Consider the following 26142-nt stretch of genomic DNA (forward strand, 5'->3'; position numbering starts at 1 on the left):
CGTTATTTGGCGGGCCATGCATGCAGATTCTGGCGCTGTCTTCTGGTGTCGATGCGGTGTGGTGTGGAGTCATCACCAGGAGAGCGCAGGCGTGGCACCAGACAGGCTCAGCAGCCCAAAGCCGGCCCAACAACAGCCCAATCAGTCCGTGCCGCGCAAAACCCACACAACACTGCGCGCCCACCTTTTTCGCCCCCTCGCTCTTCTTCAGGCCTCTCTTATCTCGCTTTCTCTCTCCGTCTCTTCTTCCCTTCCAACCTTCTCATCCTCTTCCCTCCTCCCTCCTCTTCCTCTCAGATACCCCTGCTCTGGCACCTCCCCGCCAGCTTCCAGGTAGCTTAATCTGTACAAAACCAAAACTATCGCTGGACTCGACACTCAACCTTGAAATCTGGAGTCTCCTTAACCCCTCTTCTAGTCACCTTCCATCCACGTCGCTCTCCCATCTCGTGGTCTCTTCGCTGTCGTCTCGACTCTTCACGCTCATCTACTGCACTCTTACGGCCTGGTTCCTGCTGGATATCCCTGAGGATCATCATCAATTCCGTGATTGAAACAACCGTGGACAAGAATTCTTACCGGGATTTCTTTCTTTTCATAACCCCAGTTGGCACTCACCATCTCACGCTTTGATCCCACTTGGAAACCTGTCAAATCTAAAGTCAGATTTGCTTTATTTGCCAGTCTTGGAACTTCAGCATCATAATACTTGCTTTGTTCTTGAGGAACAGCCAGAAATTGATACCGCTCGTCATATTCACCTGGACTCTCCGGCTCTTATTTCCCTGGACTACTTCCTTTGGACCTCTGGATCTCCTCGCTTTTGTTTAAACACCGGATACTCTACCCTGGACAAAATGACTAGCCGTCAAAATGAATACTTCATTCCTGGAGATGGAATTAGCCGCGAAGTGATCCAGGCCGATATTTGTCGTTACCTTGGAAATGATGCACTAGTAAGACCTGGAAACCACAATGTCTGTCTCCCTGTTCCTTCAAACTCGGTGGCTTGCAAGTGCCAAGAAACTGGACTTGATTTATCGATTTTCCCGGTTACCGTTACTGACTCCTGAATAGGGTCGTGGAGGCTTCTTCATTCGGGCTTACCGAAACCTCACATCAGTATGCCCTTCCCCGAACTTCAGTGTCAAAAGAGGTAGACTAACGCGATCACTGCGCAGGAAATGATTGCTGATCTCAAAGCCGATTCCGCTCGATGGGAGGCGGATGTGAGAAGCCGGGCTGACCAAGGTTATCCTCGAGGTAGTTACATCCAGGACTACAGCTACTCTCAACCCAGCCGAAACACTCCAAACTACGCAACCTCTATGGGAAGCTCTATGCATGAAATGTCCCAGGGTCAAGGTCCTTCCCCTCCCACAACCTACGCTGCACCACCGCAGCAGTATGCAGACCAATACCACCAGAGTGGCTACCCATCAACATCAAGTCCGCCTTACTCAAATGCTCCATCATATCCTTCGAACCACTCGGGCTTCGGGACTGGCCAGAACCCATACCCTCCCCAGCATGTACCCTACAGTACCCATAGCCAGCCGCCCGTGACTTCTGAGATTCACCCTTCATATACCTACGCCAGCTCTGGTTATGGCTTCGAGAATGGGAGAAACAATGCCCCTAGATATCCTGGACCTGGCTATGATACCGAGTCTGATTATTCTCCTGTTACTACCGGAATGGCCTACCCTGCTACTACTGCCCCTGACCCACGGATAGGAATGGAACCAAGATACACTCCGGACTCTGGATATCCTGACCGCAATAGGCCACAGCCAACGAGGGAAAGAGAGGTGCCCCGCCGAACGCGGTGATGAATCATGATTTCGTTGCTCACTGAGAGCACCAGATGTTGAGCACAATACCTGTGATTCCTGAACGCAAAATGCTGCGCGGGATTAATGAATGTTACGCCATGAAGTTTTGTCCTCTACCGCTCATGTCCTGGAGCCTTCGCGGATCTCTATTTCCTTTTATGTCTTCAGGAATATCATGCCGGAAAAAGTGTGCTTAAGTCATTGTTTCGGAACCGATTGCAGCCTTGGGGAAGCGAACCTTAGACTACCGGATCTTGTTCTATTTACCTGGACGTTGTGGGCGTCGCCGTTGATTGTTTATGCCGATGCCTCCTCAGGCGTCGGCTGGTTCCGCTGGATGTGTCCTTGCTCATGATTCTCCCGAAAGACCACATTGGCGTTCTAATGTAAAGACCCACCGAATGTTTTGTGACGCTTATGGAAAGGTGGCTGTTTGGCTGGTTCATTGTAATGCCACCGTGTCCCTGATGTCTTTTGATACTGTCGTTGTGTCTCGCATTTGCTCCGCTCCATCTTGGTTTCTTTTGCGGTTTTCTTCCAGCGGTTTCTTGCCCGGTCTTATAGGTACCTCCCTAATATGTTTCGAAGGGCGTTTTGTTGTCACCACATGTTGAGTCTGCCAGGTTGAAACACTCGGGCAGCGTGGGCGTTGATGATACAGTGATGTAGATACGAGCATACACACGGCGTTTTCTCTTGCAGATTTTTGGCAGCGATGTTTCAGACTTAATACAACATCTGCTTACCAACTCATCAGATATGTCTCATAGCCACAAAACTCAGGACCGAGCTTACCTCTTCACTTTCTTTGTAGTTGCCTTTGGGCACCTTCATCCTTTGCTCGTCTCTTAACATGGAAATTCTAGATCAATGCTTCGGTGTTGGCCTTCGTTTGCAGCAAGGCACCAACCAGCTCCTAGACTGTCCAGCCTCTGGGTAAAGTAAGTGGTCATTTTCTTTTCCAAGGTTTCCGCTCTTTCCAGTCAATCTGACATTCGCCCAGTGACTGCCACTCAAACTCCATAGCCGCTGCCTACCAAGTTTGGGTGTTATTCACTCACCAGGCGGGTCCCGATGGTCCAATCCACGACCATGGACTGCATTGAGCTCATTACTTAGACAATCTCGCCTCTTCGGCTGTCTATCCTGTTCACAAATCAAGGTCTACTTCACTGGCGTGTCTCTGCTATCCTCCTTTTGTCTACCTAGAAACTTAATAAGACCCATGAGCTGTCCAGGCCTTTACTGATGTCTCGGACTTGCACCTTTGCTCTTTCCAACCTCCTGTGCCTCAGGGAAATATCAACAGTGGCTATGCCCGGCGCGTTCAGAAATGCTCTCATCATCCTTTCCCAAGTTCACTGACGGCGATGTCAAAATCGCTGTGTTTCCCCAGATTTACTATCTCCATTCTTCAGTCCTCGCAACCAACTCTGGATTCTTAAGACAGCTTCTTGAAGGACACCAAGCGCCCCAGACTCCGGCTATCTCGCCCAGGAGTCAACACAACCGACCGTCGTGTAGTCTCAGCGTGAACCTGATCGGCTCATCTGCTCATAAATACGGAATGCTGGAGATTCAGGTGAGAGGTCTCAAATAACGAATGCCGCTCAGAAGACCCAATTCTAACTCAAGAGGTTGTCAATAGTGTTACGATGGTCCCGACGGTGCGTTGGACGACATGGACACCTGCTCCTTCCCCGAATGGCCGCAGAAAACCCGTCACATCTGGTCCAACATCTTCAAGACCTTCTATAACCTGACTCCGATCCTGAACACCGATGGCTATGACTCCATACTTGGCAATTGCCAGGGGCTGGTCGAGTTGGCGGAAGAGCTCCAGTCAGTCGACGTTGTCTCGCCTGCCATAAGCACAGCACTCCTCGATTTCGACCAAGAGCTCTACCGACTCATCGCAGTAGACCCAATTTCCTGGATCAAGCTGGGCGTACGCATACAATCCGGGCCTATCTTCAAGGAGTCCATGATACACCTGGTGGGCAAATGGGGTTATCTCGATGAGAAGGATCGTGATTCTCTACCCATGAATATCCGCACCCTATGCACCCAGAAAATTCGCAGCCTTACTGCCACCAAGGAAGCCGTCGAGCGACAAATCGTGAACAAGCTTCCTCGTCCACGCTCCGATGGTACTCGTCACCGCGAGACAAAGAATGTCTTCGGCTGGATGGCACTGACCTTCTATCAGCAGTGGCTTTGCCAGTCATTTGCTACAAACCGCAACCACCATGCGCCGGATGGAGGAGCGGCCTTTTATCGTGCGATTGCGGCGGGTGGTGATGCTTATCTGAACAAGCTTGACCAGGATATTGCCCAGGTTCACGCCTCGCTCGACGCCAATCCCGAGGGCAACAAGGGCCTAAAAGAGCTGGAAAAAGACCTCAACGAGCTCAAGAAGGGTATGAAGGGCTTTGTGACAGACTTGCTCGTCAACGAGGCCAAATATAGCCCCACCACTCTGGGCGCTCTTCCTTACCTGACTTGCTGCAAAGTGAACGAGGATGAATTGCCGCAGTCAGAAATCGCCGCACCTGAGATGGGCCTCCAATTTCGAGGGATCGGGAATACTATCAACACAGCCCTGCTCAACAACAACCAACTCCACCAACACTTCCTTCCCGCTGGACTGATGATGAACTACAACGGAGCAGGTGGCACGATGGGCCTCGACAACAGCCTTGGAAATAATTACCTCATGGATCCTGGTCTGCAGGACAGCAACCACAACAGCAACCACTCCACCCCTTTCAACCCCTTCAACAACACCCTCAACCAACAGACCACAGACGCTCTTCGATCATGGGACAACGCAGCAGCAGACTTTCCTAACTCAGCCTCGCCCTTCAGCACAGAAATGCCGCCAATTGGTCCTATGCAGCCGATCCCGCTCCCGGAACTGCCCAACGCCATCTACCACCCACAGCCGCGAACCCAGGCACAAGCGCAGTTCAACACTGGTACCGACCTGGGGGACGATATGGGAATGGACTTTCTCGACGAACAGTTCCTTCCTGAAGGCGACAGATTCGTGCATAACGGTGGCGACGGGAGCATGGCGTTTCTTTAAAGGCTGGTGAGACCAGCAAAATCGGGCGGCGAACTGTGTGTTTTGACTTTGAAAGAGATTATACCAGTCTCTTGATTTCCCCTTCGGTCCTTCTTATCTTCATGCTGCTTATCGTCAGCGGCAATGGCGTTATCTAGAGGATATCGGGGAGTTCATCTACGCTTGAGTTAGTTTACTTATGTGCTATTTTCGTTGAACGTTGTATCAATACCCCCGTAGATTTCGCGCCAGAGTTGAGTAGTGCGCCGCTATATGTATCAAATAGCCCAGCACTTAACAGCCATAGAGATGGGAGGGCCCTGCCGCTGAAACCTGCCGGGTTTCTTCTCGATCGAGACTTCAGCTAAATCAATCCCAAGCAATTTGCCCGTCAAATGTCCAAGTGTGCGTATGAATGTGGTGCAAAACCATGATGAAATTTCCGAGCTAAACAACAGCAAATGTAGTGATATCAATTGAGCCTAATCTGACAACATCTTCCTCCACCCAACCCGCACCGTATTCGATTCAGATCGCTGTTTACTCGTCGTCGTAGCCCTGCGGGATAACCCGGGGTCCTTGGGGAACTATAAAAAAATCCCGTTAGCACTACTCAAACAAAAAAAAGAAACGGAGAAAATAATGGAGCCTCCACTGCAACAGGACGTCGAGCACTTACTGGGATACGTCAAAGGAATCGGCTCCGGGTCAACGTCGCCAAAGAAGCGTCTGATCGGAGGAAGAGAAACAAGCATGAGGGGTCCGGTAGAACCAATCACGATGGAGTAGAAGATGGCGGGTTTCTCGTGTGAGGCCCAGCGCAGGTAGCGGAGGGGAGTAGACCAAAACAGGGGCGCGGACATTGTTGCGACTGGAAGATTTTGCGGGATATTTGGGGTGAGACTGGTGGTGGGGGTGTCGCGGATGGACTCAATTGAATGAGTTCAGGCGGCGGCGATGATTTCTGAGTGTCGCTGGAGATTTTACCGACGAGATTGTGACCGGGGTGAGCTGTGATTGTGGTTGTAGCTTGGTTGAGGGGAAAGACGGAGGTTCCAATGAAGTGAAGTGACGATAGGCCGGGCCGAAGTTTAGTCGCAAAGGCGGCACTGACTGATTGGAGGTCTTGGCGCTCGGTCCAAACACGTCGCAGCTTCCAGTGACTTACGTAGACTGCTATACTTCACTATTTACTGCGATTAAACTTCGACAACACCGGTTGCATCTTTCTTTCGTCTCATTTGGTGATCCTTTTCTTCGGTCGTTTCTCGTGCTCCGCTGTGCGGAAGGTCGCTGAAGATGCGCTGGTGTCCGTCCCTCTTGCTCTATGGCTTCTTGGCCGCTGTCAATGCATTGAGCAGTTCGGGGAACCGATTGCTTGTGGTTTTGGAGGACGCTGCGGAGAAGGGACTATATTCCACGCTATGGGGGGATCTAGAAGGTATAGTATCTGGAAAATTGAGGCAATTTGGCTTGTCATTTGCTAATTGGATCGCGGGCAGCTCGAGGGTATAACCTCATCTTTGAATCGCCCAAGAATGACCAGCTGTCGCTGTTCGAGCTTGGGGAAAGAGCTTACGATCATGTTTTCCTCCTACCTCCCAAGTCTAAAGGTCTGTGATCTCCTATAAACGGTCGACCGTGGACACTCAATTGACCTTCGCTATAGGCTTTGGACCTTCGTTAAACCCTAAGAACCTCGTCGACTTCATCAACGACGACGGTAACATTCTCCTCGCTCTTTCCGGCAAATCCACGACGCCCAGTGCTATCAGCTCCCTCCTACTGGAGTTCGACCTCCACCTATCCACAGACCGCTCTTCCATCGCCGTTGACCACTTCAACTATGACACCCTTTCCGCTTCCCAGAAGCACGATGTCCTTGTCCTCGACCGCCCCGCTAAACTTCGCTCTGACACCAAGGACTACTTTGGCGGCGAAGGCGTGCTCGCTGTTCCAAATGCCAGCCCCCACACACTTGGCGATAACTCGCTCCTTACGCCTATTCTACGGGCCCCCACAACTGCATACAGTTACAACCCCAAGGAAGACGCTGGTTCGGTTGAGGAAGTCTTCGCTACTGGCTCTCAGCTTGCCCTGGCGTCGGCCATGCAAGCTAGGAACTCCGCCCGCTTCACATTGCTCGGCTCTGTGGAGAGTCTCCAGAACAAGTGGTTCTCCGCAAAGGTCAAGGCACCTGGCGGCAAAGAGGTTGAGACGGCCAACCGGGAATTTGCCAAGCAATTGACCGCGTGGACATTCAAAGAGACTGGTGTTCTAAAGGTCGGAAAGGTCGAGCACCATCTCGCCAAGGACGACCTCACGATCGAGGATCTGAACCCTAGCATCTACCGCATCAAGAACGAAACCGTACGTACCAGCCTCTACCACTATGAGCGTCACCCCTGCTAATCCATAACTGTCAGGTCTTTTCCATCGAAATTTCCGAATACAACTATGACGGTTACACCCCCTTCGAAGTCCCCGCAAACGACGCCCTCCAGCTCGAATTTACTATGCTCTCCCCCTTCCACCGCCTGAACCTCCAGCCTGTGACCAAAACCGCAAACAGCACCATCTTCAGCACGACATTCACCGTCCCCGACCAACACGGCATCTTCTCCTTCCGCGTGAACTACAAGCGACCCTTCCTCACCAACGTCGAGGAAAAGCACGAGGTCACCGTCCGCCACTTCGCGCACAACGAGTACCCGCGCTCCTGGAAGATCAGTGGCGGTTGGGTCTGGATTGCGGGGCTTTGGTCCGTTATTGCGGGCTTCCTGGCGTTTGTAGTTGTTTGGCTCTATTCGGAGCCTACAAACTCAGCGGAGAAGAGCAAGAAGACGCAGTAAATAGCTGACAATTGAATCCAGGTTGGATTTGTATTGCATCTGAATGATTACTTGTATGAACAGAAAATACCTTGCGATTCAATGAGAGTTGATATTCTAGACATATTTGCTGTAAACGCGATCGGCCATTTGTAAGTTTGTTCATGATATCGCCTAATCAGAAAACTATATACACCAACACATATCATACAATTTCTAAAATAGAATAAAAAAAAACTCCATTCCATGCCATGTCATGAGGGGAGGAAAAGCCCGCTTGCGTGCTGAAACACAGACGCGATGCGCAGTGTAGTGTCGACATTCCATTCCACAATATCTCCTCCGTCCCTTAAATTCTCTTCCCTATCTCTATCTCTATCCAAGCACCCGCTCCGCTCAGAGCCCCCTCGTCTTCTCGGGATCCATCTGCACCTCATCCCCACTAATCTCCTTGACCGTCTCAAACGCCGGCTTCCCCGCATACAATTGCCCCGACGGACGGCTCGCCTGTCCCTCAACCTCCTTCGTCATTTGGAGGGGCGCGTTCCCGCGGAATCTTTTGCGCATGTCAATTAGACCGCGTCTAGCCGAGAGATATACAGGTTAGTTGAGCTGCTCCATTCCGTATGTTTGCGACGAGTGTAATTGGGAGGGTAGAGGGGTTGGAGCGGGAGAGAGACGAACTTGCACTCGCCGAACCCCTTCCGCAACTGCTGGCATTTAACGGGGAGTTCGTCGACCAGCGGCTCGCTGAGGCATTCGCGGGGTGTGTGGCGCTGGACCATGATGCAGTCTGATTGTTGGAGGCATTGGGCTAGGGCGTCGCCTGTGTGATTTACATCTTGTTAGTTGAGGGTTGAGGAATTTGTTGGATGGATGGTATGATTGCGCTCTCGAGCATGAAAGTGTATGCGGTCTGGATTGAATCGGTGAAGGTAGAGTCAAGAAAACAGGCTATAACCCTAGTAACTTACGCAGAGCAGCGCATGAATTCGGCATCTTGAGCGTGTCCAGCCAATGCCCCGACTGACTGATTAAAGATCTGATGGTTCGTCGAATAGACAGGCGGCGCGGACTCCGCGGGAAAATGGTGAAACGCACGGGACCGCCCCGGATTAGGTAAGCTGGATTTGCACGATCACATGGAAATGGCGGTCTGAAATGACGTCGCGGCGACGGGGATCGCTTCCGTCGAGGCTCGAGCTCCTCGTGGATCCAGCTTGGGCCCGAGGGGAGGCTTGTATAGGTTATTTCAATGTTTCTTCCCAGCGTTTGTCTGCGCATCATGAGTTGTCAAGTGAGTATCAATCTGAAATTGAAGGACTAATAGTGCTCAGTGAACATTCAACATGGCTCGTGTCCCGGTTATCGGGCGACTCTTCTGGTTCGAATATCTTGCTCTCTTTGGATCGTTGATCCTGGTGCTACTGGAATGGGTCATTCACATTATTACGTTCTGCCTTCGTACGTTACGCCGCAACATAGAATGCGTATTTTGGACGATTGCTAACATGAGATAGCTGAACCGGTCATCAGTTTCTGCTACGAGCGGTCGAAAACTATTTTCAACTTGGTCATAACCCCTGAGAGGCCGGAAAAGCAGGACCGGGAGAAACGACATGCGAACGCAGTTGGCCAGGCCTCGGATTTCGCTGAGATATGCGCTATCTTCGGATATGAAGCGGAGGAACACATCGTCCAGACCGGTGACGGGTATTTGCTTGGTCTCCATCGGTTGGCGAATCGCAAGGGCGAGGAATCCCAGACTGTCAACCAAGGTGAAGGGAGTGTTAAGAAGAAGGTAGTGTACCTTCATCATGGTTTAATGATGTGCAGTGAGGTCTGGGTCTGCTTGACGAACGAAGAACGGTGCTTGCCTTTCCAGCTTGTCGAGCGAGGGTATGATGTCTGGCTGGGCAACAACCGAGGGAACAAGTACTCCAAGAAATCCATCAGATACTCTCCGTTATCAAACGAGTTCTGGGATTTCTCAATCGACAATTTCGCCTTCCACGATATCCCCGACTCTATCGATTATATCCTTGGACTGACGGGACAGCCCTCCCTGTCATATATTGGCTTCTCTCAGGGAACGGCGCAAGCTTTTGCCACACTTTCCACAAACCCGCGATTAAATCAAAAAGTTGATGTTTTTGTTGCCCTTGCCCCTGCAATGGCACCCGCGCGAATATCGAGTCCGGTCGTCGATTCGCTGATGAAAGCTTCACCAAACTTCATATTCTTGCTCTTTGGTCGACGCAGCATCCTCAGCTCAACAACGATGTGGCAGACCATTCTCTACCCGCCCATCTTCATGCGTATAATTGACACGTCGCTTTCATTCCTTTTCAACTGGAAATGCAAGAACATTAGCAGAGCCCAGAAACTGGCTGGCTACCACCATCTCTTTTCGTTCACCAGTACCAAGTCCGTGGTCCATTGGTTCCAGATCATCCGCAACAAGAACTTCCAGTTTTATGATGACGAGGTTTATGCACCATTCAGTATTGTGGCCAGTGAACGGTTCTACAAGCCAGTCAAATACCCGACGAAAAATATCAAGACACCCATTGTCCTGCTGTATGGTGGTAGTGACAGCCTTGTTGACATCGATGTCATGCAGAAAGAGCTTCCTCGTGGAACCATAGCCAAGGAGATTCCCAAATACGAGCACCTGGATTTCCTATGGGCAAATGATGTGTCTGAGCTGGTCTTCGGCCATGTGTTTGAAGCGCTGGACCGATATAGCTCCCCCAAGGGGCTCGAAACGAAGAGAATTGGGCAGGTCAATGGCACCAAAAAATAGGCAGCGGCCTGAATTGAACTCTGTTTTCAAGCTGCAGCTGTAAGGAGTAATCAGTGCGCCTGCGCGATGACGGCGGAGCGAGAGTGAAGCTCAATTTAGTAAGATAATCTTTGTGTATTTGGCGGAAGAGACACTGACTCTGGGATTTCAGTCGTACAACGCATTGTGTTTAGGCCTAAGGTGATGCCTCATCCTTGCAAACAACACCGCTTGTCTGTAGACTACTGTATGCTTGTTTGTATCTCGATAGAAACGTATCACCGCCAGCATCATGCCATGACGCGATCTATCGTCCTCGTAGTTTCTGACGATTCGACGAAACGCTCTAGACCCATCGCGTTCCGTCATGCTTATCTCGTGAGGCACCCATGTGGACGTGGACGCAGCGAATGTGATGGGTGAAGGGCAGAAAGTACCTGCTCTAAACCCATCGGAACGGTCCGCGTGGGTTCACAAAGCTGATGCCTAGAGTACTTGTAGGCTTTACTGGATGAGAGGAACGGTTAATGCAAGTTGAATGTTTGCGGAGGCTGAGCTGTACCTTGCTAGCTTACCTACCGGACCTGGTCCTGCCCTGTCTTGCTAGCTCGCCTCCCCTCGGAGACCAGGAACATGATCCGGCCCTGCAGCGATGAGTTGGCCGGTTCCTGAGCTGGGCTGACGATCATACCGCCAGTCGGTATGTACATAGTGATAGGTCGCGGGAAACAGATTGGGCCTGTTTCATGATCGCCTTTGTGATGAGACCGAGGTGAGACTGTCAACTGCAGTCGAGACTGTTGACAAGAGAGGGATGAGGCAGCCAAGCAGGCCCTGATCGGAGCAGGGGTGCTATCACGGTGAGTTTGGCGTTTATGAGGTCTTCAGTTTGATCTCTCGTTTGCTCTTTGCTTGGAACGTGAGGATGAGAAAAGAAAAGAGATGGAGTGCGACGTAAGTAATATGAGATGGTGTTATATTTGAGAGGGTGTATGTACGGAGTAGTGGACAAGACAACCTCGTCCACGATCCAGGACATATTTAGCAAACCACCCTTCCCATCCCCATCAACCTTTCACCTCTCCAGCACCTCTATCAGCATCATCGTCGTCTCATTACTCCTTTAGGATCCCCACCGATATAGAGTTTCGGTTCCAAATCATCAATCCGATCTTCACCGCCATCCACGCATTCCTCGTCCTCCCCCAAATCTACGAGTGGTCCGCAAGCGCTGGAAGGAAAGGAAGATTACAGACGGCAGCAGCAGAGAAAAAGCAAAACACCAGACGGAGGATTGCATCATTGTCGCGCTCCTTCAGGCCTCAGCATCCGCAGCATCTCCGGCTTCCGAATTTTTGAACCAAACCGTCGTTGCGCTCCCCACAACTTCTGCTAAGAGCCCGCGACTAAACTGCAGTCGGCCTGGCCCTACCTCCTTCGCCCCCACCGGCACTACTCACAGTCTCGCTCTCGACGTCGAACCGGTCCGTTCGTTCGCTGAGTCGCTCCGCTGCATTTCGTTCGAGAACCTCTTGCGCACACTCTCGCTTCTCCGACCTCTCTTTTCACCTCCCTCGCTTCGCTCCCGCTTTAAGCGCCTCCTTTCCTTCTGGAAAACACCCAATTTGGCGGTAATTAATTGATATCGAGACAGATGTAACGGATCGCGTGTCGTTACCCTTGCTCTCCAAGCTCACCCCGCTCCTTTATCCCCGAGGGACTTGGTCCACGGTCCACCGACAATTCCGCCAGGAGGTCCGTCTTTTGCTCGAGCACCGCGCATTGCACCGGATCTACGACCTCGTGTCTTGGACAATTCACCAAGTCAATTGCGGACTACCCACTTGCTTGCTCGCCGCGGATCACATCTACACTCAATTCAATCTTGCTCGTGGACGGTACCTTTCGGTCTTCATACTACTTGCCTTTGAAGAGGTCAATTGCAGTCTAGCGGTCTGATTTTAGTTATTGGTGTCACAAATTTTGGTCTCAATGCGGCCGCAGTGAGTTTGGCCCCGGAGTTTGGTTCGCGTCACATAAGAATGCATGGGAAATGCTAATGATGGCTTGTGTCACCGGCAGACGAGAATACCATATTGTCGTGTTAGGCGCTGGTAGGCTGCCCTTTCTGCTTCGGGATCTCACAAAGACCTCGCACTGATTTTGACTTGCTTTCTTGTACAATAGGAGGAGTGGGTAAAAGCTGTCTTACTGGTATGGGACGCCGAACATTTTACCTACAACCCCCGCATGGGTGGTATATACGCTGCTCTGGCGGTCAATGGCTTACGTTGTGTAGCGCAATTTGTTCAGAATGTTTGGATCGAAAGCTACGACCCGACAATCGAGGACTCTTATCGCAAACATATCGAGGTAGACGTAAGTCTATCATGCTGGGCATGTAATTGATGGAAGCTGATTTCTTCTAGGGTCGACAATGTATTTTAGAAATGTAAGACGGTTTTGTGCTGGGGGAGTGCGAAATTGCGGTTATGGCTAACCTTGAGCGTCAACAGTCTTGACACGGCAGGGACAGAACAGTTCAGTAAGTTAAGCTTGCCTCTTAATAGCTATGTCGGCTAACATGTTTCTAGCGGCCATGAGGTAATTAGCAACCCTCTTCTAAACTGCTCGAGAGCATCAGCGACTTCTCGCACATATCGCTATCTTGCCCAGGAGCTGACCGTGCCTGCCAGAGAGCTATATATGAAGCAAGGCCAAGGCTTCTTGCTTGTATTCTCCATCACGAGCATGTCTTCGCTCAACGAACTATCTGAATTGCGTGAACAGATTGTCCGGATCAAAGATGACGAAAACGTGCCTATCGTCATTGTCGGAAACAAGTCGGACTTGGAAGAAGACCGCGCGGTGCCTCGTGCTCGCGCATTCTCCCTTTCACAGAGCTGGGGCAGTGCTCCATATTACGAGACTTCGGCTCGTCGACGAGCCAATGTCAACGAGGTCTTTATTGACCTCTGTCGGCAGATTATCCGGAAGGACGCCCAAGGAAAAGGAGGCTCAGGCGATTACGATCTTCCGCCTCGCAAGCGCGAAGGCCAGAGTCGACAGGACAGAAAACGAAGGAGACGAGAGCCTAAGAAGAAAGGGCCTTGCGTGATCCTATAGAGAAACCGACTACCCTCAGAAACATGTCATGGCTACTCACCATCCCTCGCCTTTTGGGCGTTATATGAGCGCCAGATGCATTACCCTTACTCATGCTCATGACCTCTAACGACCTGCACATACCAACACCTGCCACAAAACATGATACCATCATACTTCTCTTACTGTGTTCCATCATACGGTTAACGTCATCTTACGATAGATCTCTGTTCATTTATACTATTTCCTTGTCACATTTATATCTTGTCATTGATACACCAGGCTCCATTTGCGTTAAGATTCAGGAATGGAAAAGTTTATCTTTTTGCTTCACACTTTGCTCCGTCCATCTCAACAGGCTTAGATGTTGATCCCAACCTCGCCATCTCGGCTTACTGACAGATCAACGGAGTGAATGATGCTGCGCTATTCTCATCACCCTTCATAACGAACGGCATGACGTGGCCTCCATTCCTCGGCTTGAGTCGGAGGTATCTCTTGCCCCAATGCAGCTGGAGTATCCTCGGAGAACAATGCCGTCTCTAGACAACATTTTTCGGACTAGGGACCCGGCTCTCGTGGACTGAACCCTCCACTGTCTTTCGCTGGCCCTGGATACTTGCCTTGCCCTGACAAGGTTCTGGTACCGTTGGTTATTTAACTCCGTTTCTAGGCAGCCATGTGTTCGGGTTCCTGTCCGGATCAATGCAGCCATAACTTTCTCTATGAATAGACCAAGACGGCGACGACTACAATACTGGTGACGACTATTGAGTTTATGCCGCGTACGCTGGCCGTTATAAGCGAGCCCTCGAGATCGGCCACTCTCTGTTCTTCGTCTTCTTGACATCTATCTGTCTTACTGCTTCTAGTATCATAGTCCCCACGGCTTCCAGGTTCTAACGCTCCAAGGCACTGTTGTTACTACAAGTACTTTATGTCTTCACATCTTTTTCGACTTTCTCCTCCGAAATGGCTCGCAAAACCGGCCATATTTTCTCACTCGCTTTTGCATTCTTCCTCCTCGCCCTCCTGGGGGTCTCCGCAGCTAGAACGGTGCACCCCTCTGCCTTCTCCGCGTCGAAAGACATCGATGTCAAAGCGTTGCTCTCCGCTTCGGAGAGGGTTAAGAACGCCCCTGCTCACGCAACTTACCCGCTGAGCATCAAAGATTTTACCGCCAAGTCGACCATCCACAGCGACTGGGCGTCGTTCCATGACGGAGCGGCATATGTGTTCAAAGCCGACATGGACACTGACTGTGACGGCTTGAACTACAAGTGCGACGGGAACGCCGACGGCCAGCTCCAAACCACCTGGGGCGCGCTATCTGCCTTCGAGGTACCATTCATCGTTATACCTCAGGCATTCCTCGAGGCCAATCCGGTGGCCATTCCTGGAAATAATGTTGCAGCCGTGATCTGGTAAGTACACCCCCGCTTGATATGAGAAACAACATTATGCTAACATAGCGCAGCAACAACAAGATGTTCTACGCCATTCTGGGTGACAGCAATGGCAATTTCCCGCAGGTAATGGGCGAGGCGTCCTGGCTCCTCGCCCATTCCTGCTTCCCCGAGGCCAACCTCAGTGGCAGCAAAGGTCACGATGAATCCGACGTAACCTACATCCTGTTCACCGGCCCTGGCGCTGTCCTTCCTCCTTCCGCCCTCAACGCCAACTACATCACCGACTTCGCCAAACTTCGGTCCATGGGCGATGCACTTACGACCTCCCTCTCGACGAACCTGGGAATTCCACTGCTTGGCTCAGGTTCGTCTCACGACAAGGGCCAACACGACGGCCCCAAGAATCCTCCCTCCTCGCCTCCCAAAGAGGACACCCCCTCGACGCCCTCCCCGCCCTCAGAGGAACCACCATCCTCCTCTGAGGATGACTTCGACAATGGCCATCACGATGGCCCCGACACCGATACTGACAACGCCGACAACCAGGACGGCACGCCAACCCCCAGTGTCCGCCCTGGCCCTCCTCCTTCCAGCGCGGGATCAGCACCTCCCGAGTCTGACGAGACTGACGACTTCGACTCTGGCGCCAGGTTGCAGATCCGCGGGACTGTACCCGAACTCATGGCACTGTTTTTGGTAGTGTTGGTTTTGGCCGTGACTTGATCTAGTTCCAACCAGGCAAGTCAAGGGAAAAGGTTTGCTTCTTCTGTTGCTTTTCTTATATTGTTCAGTTTCTTTTCAGATTGCTTTTCTACCTTTCTGCTTTTTCGTGTTTACCTTTTTGCATTTTTTTTATCTTATGTAGCCTTGTCCAGCAACGAGGACCTTTTCCCTATATTTCCTGGTTTTCCACCGTTTCACGGTTTTCCAGAGGCAATAGGGCTTTTACTGGCTCCTCATCTGGCAAGTGCTTTTACTGCGATATAGTTACGGTGTTTTGGACTTGATCTACACATATACCCTAGTGATTTGAGTGGAGTTGGTTTTTGGAAGAACATTCTTTTGGTCAACTAGATCGACGTTTACTGTAGGCGTAGTATGTCTCTTGCGTACAGGTGGGCTGAATTTTGCGGTTTACGTAGCCCTATCTTATGTAGTATCGAGTACTTGAAAGTATCCATGACTGGAGTAAACGTCAGAGCAAACCTTGGATATCCCGTCCAGAAGCCCTCTTCCCCAGACCTAAACACCCTTACCTCGCCGCCCACCTCACCTCCGAGATCCGGGCGACCCCCAGAACCCAGCATGAATCGGTTCAGTCTGGGTTGGAAATAATTTTCTATGTGAAATTCCAGAATATTACATCTCTGGGACCAGAGAATAAACATTGGAGCGGAAATACTGACTCTATCTAAGCCTTGCGTGCGTGGACGACTTCGAGACTGCGTGGATTATATATGTACGGGGGGAGAACATTTCCGCCAGTGCCACGCCCACAGCTAGGAGGTATGGCAAGTTCCTCGACATACACACGTGGGCGACATAGAGTTTGGGGTATAAAGTTCTGCTGGGGCCTAGACATGTATGGTATTTTATTTAGAAAACCCACATGAAATAACATGAACACGCGTGCGATACATATGCATACGAACAACCCTCCATAGCTAGCCCCATAAAAGAGAAATTAGAAGAGAGCTGAAGGGTAGAATCTACAACTACATCCTAAAAACACCAAACCTCGTCCTCCCATCCTCATCCCTCCTCCCACCCAACGCAGCAGCCAAACCCATCCCCAGAACGCGCCTTGTATGAGCAGGCGGAATGACGCCATCGTCCCACAGTCGTGCGGATGAGAACGTAGCCTCAGACTCGCGGTCGATGCGGGCTTTCAGTTCTGGGTCTGCGGTGCGCCCCACAGCTTCCATTACTGAAGAGAGTTGCTCCGAGCCCATGACGCCGATTTTGGCGTTCGGCCACATGAATAGGAGTCGCGGGGAGTAGGCGCGGCCGCTGGGTGTGTTGTTAGCTAGTTGCCTTTGCTTGTTTTGTTTTTAGAGAGTTGGGGGGAGTGGCCGGTAAGAGGAGTAGGGTAGGGTACGCACCACATGCCGTAGTTGCCCGCTCCGGCACTGGATCCAAAGACGATGGTAAATTTGGGCACGTCGGCGCAGGCAACGGCGGTGACGAGTTTCGCGCCATTCTTCGCAATACCGCCCTTTTCGGCGTCTGCGCCAACCATGAAGCCGGAGATATTTTGAAGGAAGACGAGTGGGATGTTGCGCTGTGCGCAGAGCTCAATAAAGTGGGCGCCCTTGAGGGAGGACTCGGAGAAGAGAATGCCGTTGTTGGCGACTATGCCTACCTGGTGTCCGTGGATGCGGGCGAAGCCGGTGACGAGAGTTGTGCCGTAATCGCGCTTGAACTCAGCGAATTCACTGCCATCGACGATGCGAGCGATGACTTCGTGAGCGGGGATTTGGCGGCGGAGGTTCGTACCGGCGATACCGTTGAGCTCGGCTGGTTCGTAGAGGGGCTCTTTAAAGCCAGATTTGGTTTCTTTGAGGGGGAGGTTATTGGAAGTCGTTGTTGTCGTTGGGTAATTGAGGTTGGAGATGGATCGGCGGGCGAGGACAAGGGCGTGGGCGTCGTCGACGGCCAGGTAGTCCGTTACACCTGATATTGTGCTGTGGAGTTGACCACCTCCTAGATCTTCAGCTGAGACTACCTCGCCAGTGGCGGCTTTAACAAGCGGAGGACCAGCCAAGAAAATTGTGCCTTGATTCTCGACAATGATGGTCTCATCGCTCATGGCGGGAACATAGGCGCCTCCTGCTGTGCATGGGCCCATGACAACCGAGATCTGAGGGATACCCTGCGAGCTCATCCGGGCTTGATTGAAGAAGATACGGCCAAAATGCTCCTTGTCCGGAAAGACATCGGCTTGATGTGGGAGGTTAGCACCCCCGGAGTCAACTAGGTAGATGCAGGGTAGCTTATTTTCTTGAGCAATTGCCTGAGCGCGAAGGTGCTTCTTAACCGTGATGGGATAGTAGGTGCCGCCCTTGACTGTACTGTCGTTCGCAACGATCATACATGTCACCCCTTCAACCGTTCCAATTCCAGTTATGATCCCACCAGCGGGGACGTCTTCCCCGTACACTCCATGACCCGCCAATTGGGAAAGCTCTAGGAAGGATGTGCCAGAGTCGATGAGGGCTGAAACGCGATCTCGAGGAAGCATCTTCCCACGGGCAATATGTTTATCCTTCGCTTTCTGTGGACCTCCCTGGGCAATTGTATTGTGTAGTGTGTTCATTCGATCTAACACTTCTTGCATCTGTTGCGCGTTCTCTTTGAAGTCTGGAGACGACGTATCGACCGCTGTAGGAAGGACAGAGATAGCGGAGGCATGATGTGGATGAGTATAGCTGGCAATCGATCGAGACGAAGTAGTAGAGTCTATTCGCAAATTATGGCCGACTTGCCGTGAAGTTGAAGCGGGGCGAGGAGGACCTGATCGAGCAGTGTATGCTATTGAGGAGGTCCAGCTCCTGCGAAGGAGTGGGGCTGGAACACGCATTACGAGAACGGGCAGTATATGAAGTAGAGAGTTCAGCTAGACCATGACCTTTCAAGATTCAATAGAGGGACAATGATATGAGTAAGTTCAGGTACTTTTCCGTGAGGCGCGAAGATATTAAAAAAGGAAGTGGTGATGATGCGGTCGGTTTGCGGAGGGGAAGACGCGGAGGTGCGGAGAGGCGAGCTTTTCCGCGTTTAACCGAACTGTCACCCCGACTACACCTCCGCTGCCTTCACTCTGATCCCGGGGAATGTCTTTATTTCAAAGCACTGCTACTACTGACTTTACTTGATCAATCTCGCAATTTCTCACTCAACGATGGCCGCCACACGCTTACCTTTTCTATTCCGCTCCATTTCCTCCAGAGGCCCCACGAGGTTCACCAAGCCCCTCATCGCCGCTGTGCGAACGCTAGCAACAACCAAACACCCGAGAGGGTTTGTGCCTCCATCCGAGGACGACCTGCTAGAGCTACGAGAAAGAGTCCAAGAGTTTACCAGTAAGCTCACTAATCCGTATCAGTACGCAAATCAATAGGGTGTCTGCCGTTCTAATTGAAATCCCTCGTCTAGGGCGTGAGATCCCGGAGGAAGTTGCTGCACAGACAGATGCTCAGAATGAATTCCCCGCAGATATGTGGAAGAAATTGGGCGATGCTGGGTGATTATCTCCGGAAATGTCAGATACTTCGAAGCTGATGTACATCTAGGTTACTCGGCGTCACAGCGGATGAGGAATATGGGGGTCTTGCAATGGGCTATCAGGCCCATTGTGTGGTGATGGAGGAGATTAGTCGTGCTTCAGGTACGTCATACCGTACATTACACTCATATCTACCTTATTGACCGTGTTCCTTGTACAGGTAGTATCGCTTTATCATACGCAGCACATTCGCAGCTCTGCGTAAACCAGCTTTCCTTGAACGGCACAACCAAACAAAAAGAACGCTTTCTTCCCGGCCTTCTATCGGGTAAGAAAGTCGGCGCCCTGGCTATGTCAGAACACTCGGCCGGCTCCGACGTCGTCAGCATGAAGACAACCGCCAAAGAAGTCGACGGTGGGTGGGTATTGAACGGGACTAAGATGTGGATTACGAATGTGAGTTCTTCTTTGTTTTCCAGAGCATAGCAAATAGCTAAGAGTTACAGGGCCCCGACGCAGATTACATCGTCGTTTACGCTAAGACAGAGCCCGAGCAAGGCTCCAAAGGTATCACCGCGTTCGTTGTTGAGACAACGTCCAAGGGTTTCTCGTGCGCTCAGAAGCTGGATAAGCTGGGAATGCGCGGTTCGAATACCGGCGAACTCATCTTCGAGGACGTCTTCGTGTCCAGAGAGAATCTACTAGGCGAAGTGAACCGCGGCGTCAAGGTTCTCATGGAGGGTCTCGATCTAGAGCGGCTGGTCCTCAGCGCTGGTCCGCTAGGGTGAGCCAACCTGCATCTCGATCTACTAATGTCACCTAGAGCTGGAGATAAAGCCGATGCTAATATATGTAATCAACTCACAGAATCATGCAAGCCGCCCTCGACCTAGTCCTCCCATACACGCACGTCCGCAAACAATTCGGAACCCCCATCGCCCACAATCAATTAATCCAAGGCAAGCTAGCAGACATGCACACCAAGCTTGCGGCATCCCGAGCCTACACTTACGCAACAGCCCGACACATCGATTCCTTCGCGTCTCTCGGTTCGGAAGCGATCCGCACGCAGGACTGCGCGGGGGCAATTCTATACGCGGCCGAACGCGCCACAGAATGCACGCTCGATGCGATCCAACTTATGGGCGGGAACGGGTATATCAACGAGATTCCGGCGGGGAGGTTATTGAGGGATGCGAAGTTGTATGAGATTGGGGCGGGAACGAGTGAGATTCGACGGATGGTTATTGGGAGGGCGTTTAATAAGGAATATGCGCAATGATTGGGAGAAAGATTAGATTGCTATGAGGTTTTCATTTCAGTGTCTATGAATACATGAATAATGTCATAAATATAAATATAGGATGTTGAGAAGGAGACGCGTAACTCATGAGGCCAATGTTAGGTTAGTTTATTTGCGTCTTGCGGAGCGGCGAACAGGGCCAGACGATGCAGGATTTGTGGTCTGTGTTGTCTTCGCAGTTGCTGCCCGCTTCGCTTTGGGCTGTGCGTCAGCGGCTGCAGTATTCTCAGACGCATCCGGTTTGTCGTCCACCGAAGCCGAGGCTTTGCGTTTCCGACCTCTTTGGGGCTCAGCAGCGGGAGGCTCCTTGGTTTTCTGCATAACCGGAGGCTTGGTAGCAACTCCATTGGTCGTAGAGGGCTCTTCTACCTCATTGATCGATTCGAGCGTATCAATGAGATGACCGGGGTCGCCTTTCTTCGGGTGAGCAGGCAGTTTAGACGGCGAGTTCACGACCGCCTGGAGAGGAGTAGTCACCACCGGCTTCACGGGCTGTGGTTCTGCAGCATCCGAAGATATCACCTCGTCTTCACAAATATCCTCCATTAATGACGGTACATCAAGGTCAGACTCGCTCTGTTCGCGCGACACGGCTTCCGCGCTTCTCGAGGGCGGGATGCGGCCGCGCAGCGGTCCGATCGCCGGCTTCGCGTTCCGGAATATTTCTCTCCAGTTCTTCAGCAACGAGACTTTTTCTCCCTCGCCAGGGGCGTAGATCTCGACGATGTCTGTTTCATCCTCGGGATGTTTCCATGCGACACCTTGGAATGATGTCATATCTGTCGGAAGGGTATCCGCTACCTTCCTGCGTTTTGTGGTAAGGGCATCGAGGTACGGTTGTTCTTTGATGGGCAACAAACCCATGGCACGCAGTCGACGCACGGCGGTTGGGTCTTCATCGTAGTAGTCATCTGAAAGGTCCTCCCAGTCGCTGAAGAAGTCCGCGGTTTCGAGGGAGGGGTCTTCGGGGAGCATAGGGTCGTGTGTTGCAGCGGCGGCTAAGTCATCCTGTACCATTGATAATTAGACGCGGGCCTGACGATTGCATAGAAGAATCATTATGAGCATACAGCTTCAGTCGGATCGGCTTCCTCAACCCAAAAGATCTCGTCATCGTCAAATTCATCGTAATATTCCTCGATATCGGACATAGCGAATGCGCCAAAAGTTTGCTGCAGTAGCGAAAGACAGAACGTGTCGGTCCGAAAACAGAGAAAACAAAGACAGGTGAAAGAGAAAAACAAGTGACTCTACGCCCACAGTCACTTGAGGATTAGGATAGAAACGAGGGTGTTGATGACTCGAGAAGCGCTAATGAGGTCAAAGCTGAGCGCTTGCGCTTGTCCGGCCTTTGCCAAGTGAAGAAAAAGTGCAACCGCAGACTGGGTCACGTGGCCGCGGCTTTCCCCGCATCGCTTTGCGTCGGCTCTACAAGGGGCCCGCCTGCGATCGCCGTCATACAAAGCGGCGGGCTCAAGGGTGCTTGCCCAGCGTTATCTACCATCTTTCCAGATACATTCAAGATACCCCGTTCTCATTTCGAGCATGAGTCTGACGAGTACTGCCTAGTATACTGTGCTGCATTGAGTCGACTATTCGTGCCCCTCTTTATACAATGCCGCTATCGATTTTTCTCCGCACATCCGCCCGCCTGGGGCCGACGGTTGTTCGTCGCTCACGACGAGCTGCTTCGACAGTCACATCTAGCTCATCCAGCCCTTCGCGATCATTAGACTCAATCCTTATTGCTAATCGAGGAGAGATCGCCCTGTATGCACTTCATCCAATGCCTATTGTCTCTACTAACGATTACAGACGAGTTGGCCAGACAGCCGCCCAGCACGGAATTCGAGTGACCACCCTATATACCGACCCAGACAGCCGAGCACGACATGCACTGAGCTCACCATTTGCTTTTAATCTCGGCTCTGTATCCGCATACCTTGATGGAGACCGGATCATTGAGATCGCAAAAGCCCAGGGATGTCAGGGAATACACCCAGGTTATGGATTCGTAAGCATAACTCTCTAACCACCTTGTTAGAGCAGTGTTAACGAACTTGCGAGTTGGATAGCTCAGCGAGAACTCGGAGTTTGCCCGAAAGTGTACGGAAGCCGGGCTAGTTTTTATCGGCCCGCCGTGGAAAGCTATTGAGGATATGGGGGACAAGAGGTACGCAGCCCACGAGTCTTGAATCCTCTACAAATCACTAATACTGCTGGGCCTGTAGTCAGTCGAAGAAGATAATGAACGCCGCTGGGGTTCCTTGTGTCCCTGGCTACCACGGCAACAACCAAGACCCTAATTTACTCGAAGCCGAAGCCGACAAGATCAAATACCCCGTTCTGATCAAAGCCGTAAAGGGTGGAGGTGGCAAGGGGATGAGAATAGCTCGTTCCAAAGACGAGTTCCAAGACCAACTTCAGTCGGCAAAGTCAGAGGCTAGGAACTCTTTCGGTGATGACCATGTCCTAGTCGAGAAATATATTACCACACCGCGACACATCGAGGTTCAGGTCTTTGCTGACAAGCACGGTAATTGTGTTGCACTAGGAGAGCGAGACTGCAGTATTCAGCGCCGACACCAAAAGATCCTAGAGGAGTCACCAGCCCCTCATCTGCCTGATGCTACCAGGAAAGATATTTGGGCAAAGGCTAGATCTGCTGCTCTAGCCGTAGGCTACGAGGGCGCTGGGACAGTTGAATTCATTTTCGACAATGATACAGGGGAATTCTTCTTCATGGAGATGAACACTAGACTCCAGGTGGAGCATCCGGTAACTGAAATGGTCACCGGACAAGACCTCGTGCACTGGCAGTTGAAGGTCGCTGAGGGCGCGAGACTTCCGCTCACACAGGAGGAAGTTGAAGCCAATATATCCAGACATGGGCATGCCATTGAAGCCAGAATATATGCCGAAAACCCTGCTTCAGGTTTTATTCCGGATTCCGGGACACTCCTCCATGTTCGCACTCCCGCCATCACCGAGGACGTTCGGATTGACGCTGGATTTGTGCAAGGGGACGAAGTCTCAGCGCATTACGACCCCATGATTGCGAAGCTGATTGTTCGAGGTAAAGACCGGCAAGAAGCCATCCGCAAGCTGGCCGCAGCGCTGGAAGAATACGAAGTGGCTGGGCCAGTGACGAATATTGAATTCTTGAGAACCATTTGTAAGAGCCTCGACTTCATATCTGGGGAGGTTGAAACGGGATACATCGAGAAGCATCGCGATGAGCTCTTCGCTGGGTCAGTCATCGATCCGGAAATGCTAGCACAGGTGGCATTGGCTTGTCTGCACGACGACGCCGGCCTCGTAACACCAAAGGCAGCCAGCTTCGAAGGCTCGGCCATCGGGTTCGGACCAGGCTACCAGGAACACCACATGACATTCACAAACTCAGCTTCAGCATCAGTACCGAGCGCAACCGGCGACCCATTCGAAGTCAAAGTCCGCCAAACTAGTGACAATACATTCAACGTCGCCGTCGGCGAGCACGTCTTCGAGCAGGTGACTAGTCACACCAATGCAGACTCCCGCATTGTCACCACATTCTTCCCGCACACCCGCCTAGACACCACCGTCATCCGCGATGGTGACTCCATCGTCGCGTTCCAACGCGGCACGCAATACCGCCTCACAATCCCACGAGCAAAGTGGATGGAGAAAGCCCTCGGAATAAAAGACGTCACGAATAGCGTCCTCGCTCCCATGCCCTGCAAAATCCTCCGCGTCGACGTCCATGCTGGTGATTTCGTGGAGAAGGATCAGCCGTTGGTGGTGATTGAAAGTATGAAGATGGAAACGGTCATCCGCAGCCCGCAGAAGGGCAAGATTGCGAACGTCGTTCATAAACAAGGAGTAAGTCATGCGGTTTTTCCACTCTACCCAGAATGTTCCAGACTCTCAATCCTTGCTCAATATCTCCCCAATTATTACCCTCTTTCTCTTTTTCCTCACCCCTCCTCTCCCTGCCGGACTCCCGCTCCCGGCTCCCGGGTCGCAGTCTAGCGGCTTGGACCGTTTTGCCCCCAGCACATTAGATTCCCAAACGTGCAGGAGTCCAGATCCTGGGATTAAGACTGGCCTGTAGCTGCAGCTGGGCTAGGCTAGGCTAGAGCCTGGATTCCAGCTTACTGGCCGGCTTCCCTGGTCCGGCAGTGCCGCAAAACTGGAAATCCCAATCTGACGGTGCACGGGCCGGGCCATATTCCAGGGTTCTCTTGAACTCTTTTGCGCTTCTTCGAAGTAATCACCAACTGACCTATTGTTTTTTACAGGACCAGTGTAAAAGTGGGACACCTCTCGTTGAGTTTGCGGGAGAGGATGAGGAATCGTGATAGAGGTTGCCGCGTGCGGGGATATGGGATTCTGAAGAAGAGTAGAAATATGGGGGTGTTTGTGGTCGATTTCAATGTATGAGAGGCGTTCTAGTTTTTTCATGGCATGATACGTGAACACTTAGGATCTTGAGACGTCCATCTACTTTTTTTGGTACAACCTAGAAAATTACTCGCTGCAGGAGGAAGTGGCTCATCTCTCATTAGTTATTAGAAGGCATCTGCAAAGTAAGTCATTGCGAAACCCCCATCCCCTACGGGCCCTTGTGGTCTCTATGGTCTAGGTATATCTACCTATGAGTAGGGACCCACCGGTCCTATGAGACTCCGCCTTACACAATTGACTCCAGCCTCGGTCGCACACAAATTTAGGTAAAGCTTGACCCAGGTAGTATCCTTATGAGACTTAGAATCTGGGCGCATGGAATACTTACAATCAGTTTATACTTCTAGTGATGCCGTAACTTGTCGGATGTCTGGCTCGTGAGGGATAGCGATCCAGGAACTGGTGGAGCCGTGGGTCCCAGGCGGAAGTCCCCGAGCCCTACGGAGTATATACCTAGGTACGACGGCAATAGATCACTGGATTCTCAGAGCTCAAAGATGAAGTCACAGCGGCAAAAATCACAGTCACAAATGCCCTCTCAGTCATGCACCATGGTCGGTTAGCCTCTGTGTCAAGTTATGTCACTGCTGCAAATGTCAGGCAGAACAGTCAGTGGACCTCTGCTGTTCTTCATTTCTTTGAACAAATGATGACGTTTTTGATTGACAAAGCAATCATAAATGCATGATTCTTCTTTAGACTGTCGGGCCCACTCACTCAGTGTACGTGAAGACATCATTGCAGGAGACGCAGGATCTTGGCTGCATCTGAAAGAGCGCAGAAGATGAAGAGTGTCCGGATCGCAAAATCTAATAGGTTAGTAACTAAGTACGTGCAGTAACTTGCCGAAGCTAGCAAATTTCCGGAGGCGTTGGTGCAAAGGCTGGAGCGTTTATTGTTGTCGACGAATTATCGAGAAGAATGTTATTCTTATTGATTGCTTCGAATGCATTGGACATGCAAAGTAGTCTTGGTAGAGCCCTTAAGAAGTCGATATAAGATCACATGGTCAGCTGAATACTGCAAACAGGGTTCTTGTGCTGAACATTGCATCAATATTGCATTGTGTGTAATGGCTTGCGTGTCTTCCTTTCGATGGATCGTGCTTTCAATGGAAAGCATTGAAGCAAGTC

At 51.4% G+C, this 26142-nt stretch overlaps 12 protein-coding genes across 12 annotated transcripts; 8 read left to right on the forward strand and 4 right to left on the reverse strand.

The window, feature by feature from the left end:
• Positions 1–706: 706 nt before the first annotated feature.
• BDV17DRAFT_178242 (putative transcription factor RfeG) lies at positions 707–1983 on the forward strand. Its single transcript, XM_073754897.1, has 3 exons — positions 707–977; positions 1078–1122; positions 1182–1983. Exons 1-3 carry the CDS (start codon positions 858–860, stop codon positions 1830–1832), a joined length of 816 nt encoding a protein of 271 aa, XP_073612587.1. The 5' UTR covers positions 707–857; the 3' UTR covers positions 1833–1983.
• A 1185-nt stretch (positions 1984–3168) lies between these two features.
• Positions 3169–4923, forward strand: BDV17DRAFT_294183 (uncharacterized protein; the record flags this gene model as incomplete). Its single annotated transcript, XM_073762784.1, has 2 exons — positions 3169–3417; positions 3484–4923. 2 exons carry the CDS (start codon positions 3169–3171, stop codon positions 4921–4923), a joined length of 1689 nt encoding a protein of 562 aa, XP_073612588.1.
• Positions 4924–5442: 519 nt separating this feature from the next.
• Positions 5443–5765, reverse strand: BDV17DRAFT_294184 (NADH:ubiquinone oxidoreductase subunit NDUFA3; the record flags this gene model as incomplete). Its single annotated transcript, XM_073762785.1, has 2 exons — positions 5443–5489; positions 5582–5765. 2 exons carry the CDS (start codon positions 5763–5765, stop codon positions 5443–5445), a joined length of 231 nt encoding a protein of 76 aa, XP_073612589.1.
• Positions 5766–6055: 290 nt separating this feature from the next.
• On the forward strand, positions 6056–7848 carry BDV17DRAFT_271291 (dolichyl-diphosphooligosaccharide-protein glycotransferase). Its single transcript, XM_073758785.1, has 4 exons — positions 6056–6343; positions 6405–6515; positions 6572–7272; positions 7329–7848. Exons 1-4 carry the CDS (start codon positions 6202–6204, stop codon positions 7752–7754), a joined length of 1380 nt encoding a protein of 459 aa, XP_073612590.1. The 5' UTR covers positions 6056–6201; the 3' UTR covers positions 7755–7848.
• Positions 7836–8773, reverse strand: BDV17DRAFT_271292 (PET191 family protein). The gene is made up of 3 exons (XM_073758786.1): positions 8708–8773; positions 8418–8559; positions 7836–8316 (listed from the first exon to the last, which is right to left on the reverse strand). The coding sequence occupies exons 1-3, from the start codon at positions 8730–8732 to the stop codon at positions 8130–8132; spliced, it is 354 nt and encodes a 117-aa protein (XP_073612591.1). The 5' UTR covers positions 8733–8773; the 3' UTR covers positions 7836–8129.
• Positions 8774–9082: 309 nt separating this feature from the next.
• BDV17DRAFT_283756 (sterol esterase) lies at positions 9083–10539 on the forward strand (the record flags this gene model as incomplete). Its single annotated transcript, XM_073760409.1, has 2 exons — positions 9083–9197; positions 9254–10539. The coding sequence occupies 2 exons, from the start codon at positions 9083–9085 to the stop codon at positions 10537–10539; spliced, it is 1401 nt and encodes a 466-aa protein (XP_073612592.1).
• A 1797-nt stretch (positions 10540–12336) lies between these two features.
• On the forward strand, positions 12337–13885 carry BDV17DRAFT_178330 (putative RAS small monomeric GTPase (Rsr1)). Its single transcript, XM_073754898.1, has 8 exons — positions 12337–12521; positions 12601–12632; positions 12706–12732; positions 12818–12897; positions 12948–12970; positions 13035–13063; positions 13113–13122; positions 13215–13885. The coding sequence occupies exons 1-8, from the start codon at positions 12511–12513 to the stop codon at positions 13642–13644; spliced, it is 642 nt and encodes a 213-aa protein (XP_073612593.1). The 5' UTR covers positions 12337–12510; the 3' UTR covers positions 13645–13885.
• A 710-nt stretch (positions 13886–14595) lies between these two features.
• On the forward strand, positions 14596–15755 carry BDV17DRAFT_294189 (glycoside hydrolase family 75 protein; the record flags this gene model as incomplete). The annotated part of the gene is made up of 2 exons (XM_073762786.1): positions 14596–15047; positions 15101–15755. 2 exons carry the CDS (start codon positions 14596–14598, stop codon positions 15753–15755), a joined length of 1107 nt encoding a protein of 368 aa, XP_073612594.1.
• A 765-nt stretch (positions 15756–16520) lies between these two features.
• On the reverse strand, positions 16521–18734 carry BDV17DRAFT_271304 (putative 3-methylcrotonyl-CoA carboxylase, beta subunit (MccB)). The gene is made up of 2 exons (XM_073758787.1): positions 17135–18734; positions 16521–17042 (listed from the first exon to the last, which is right to left on the reverse strand). Exons 1-2 carry the CDS (start codon positions 18610–18612, stop codon positions 16748–16750), a joined length of 1773 nt encoding a protein of 590 aa, XP_073612595.1. The 5' UTR covers positions 18613–18734; the 3' UTR covers positions 16521–16747.
• Positions 18735–18882: 148 nt separating this feature from the next.
• On the forward strand, positions 18883–20607 carry BDV17DRAFT_271306 (acyl-CoA dehydrogenase/oxidase). The gene is made up of 6 exons (XM_073758788.1): positions 18883–19114; positions 19188–19275; positions 19325–19419; positions 19478–19713; positions 19764–20041; positions 20125–20607. The coding sequence occupies exons 1-6, from the start codon at positions 18934–18936 to the stop codon at positions 20537–20539; spliced, it is 1293 nt and encodes a 430-aa protein (XP_073612596.1). The 5' UTR covers positions 18883–18933; the 3' UTR covers positions 20540–20607.
• Positions 20608–21875, reverse strand: BDV17DRAFT_271308 (uncharacterized protein). Its single transcript, XM_073758789.1, has 2 exons — positions 21631–21875; positions 20608–21568 (listed from the first exon to the last, which is right to left on the reverse strand). The coding sequence occupies exons 1-2, from the start codon at positions 21709–21711 to the stop codon at positions 20669–20671; spliced, it is 981 nt and encodes a 326-aa protein (XP_073612597.1). The 5' UTR covers positions 21712–21875; the 3' UTR covers positions 20608–20668.
• On the forward strand, positions 21876–25094 carry BDV17DRAFT_271310 (acetyl/propionyl/methylcrotonyl-CoA carboxylase subunit alpha). The gene is made up of 5 exons (XM_073758790.1): positions 21876–22330; positions 22376–22574; positions 22636–22733; positions 22792–24424; positions 24844–25094. The coding sequence occupies exons 1-5, from the start codon at positions 22176–22178 to the stop codon at positions 24901–24903; spliced, it is 2145 nt and encodes a 714-aa protein (XP_073612598.1). The 5' UTR covers positions 21876–22175; the 3' UTR covers positions 24904–25094.
• The last annotated feature ends 1048 nt before the right edge of the window (positions 25095–26142 follow it).

The sequence above is a fragment of the Aspergillus undulatus genome (genome assembly GCF_047715775.1).
Source record: "Aspergillus undulatus strain CBS 261.88 unplaced genomic scaffold BDV17scaffold_50, whole genome shotgun sequence".
Classification (NCBI taxonomy): domain Eukaryota; kingdom Fungi; phylum Ascomycota; class Eurotiomycetes; order Eurotiales; family Aspergillaceae; genus Aspergillus; species Aspergillus undulatus.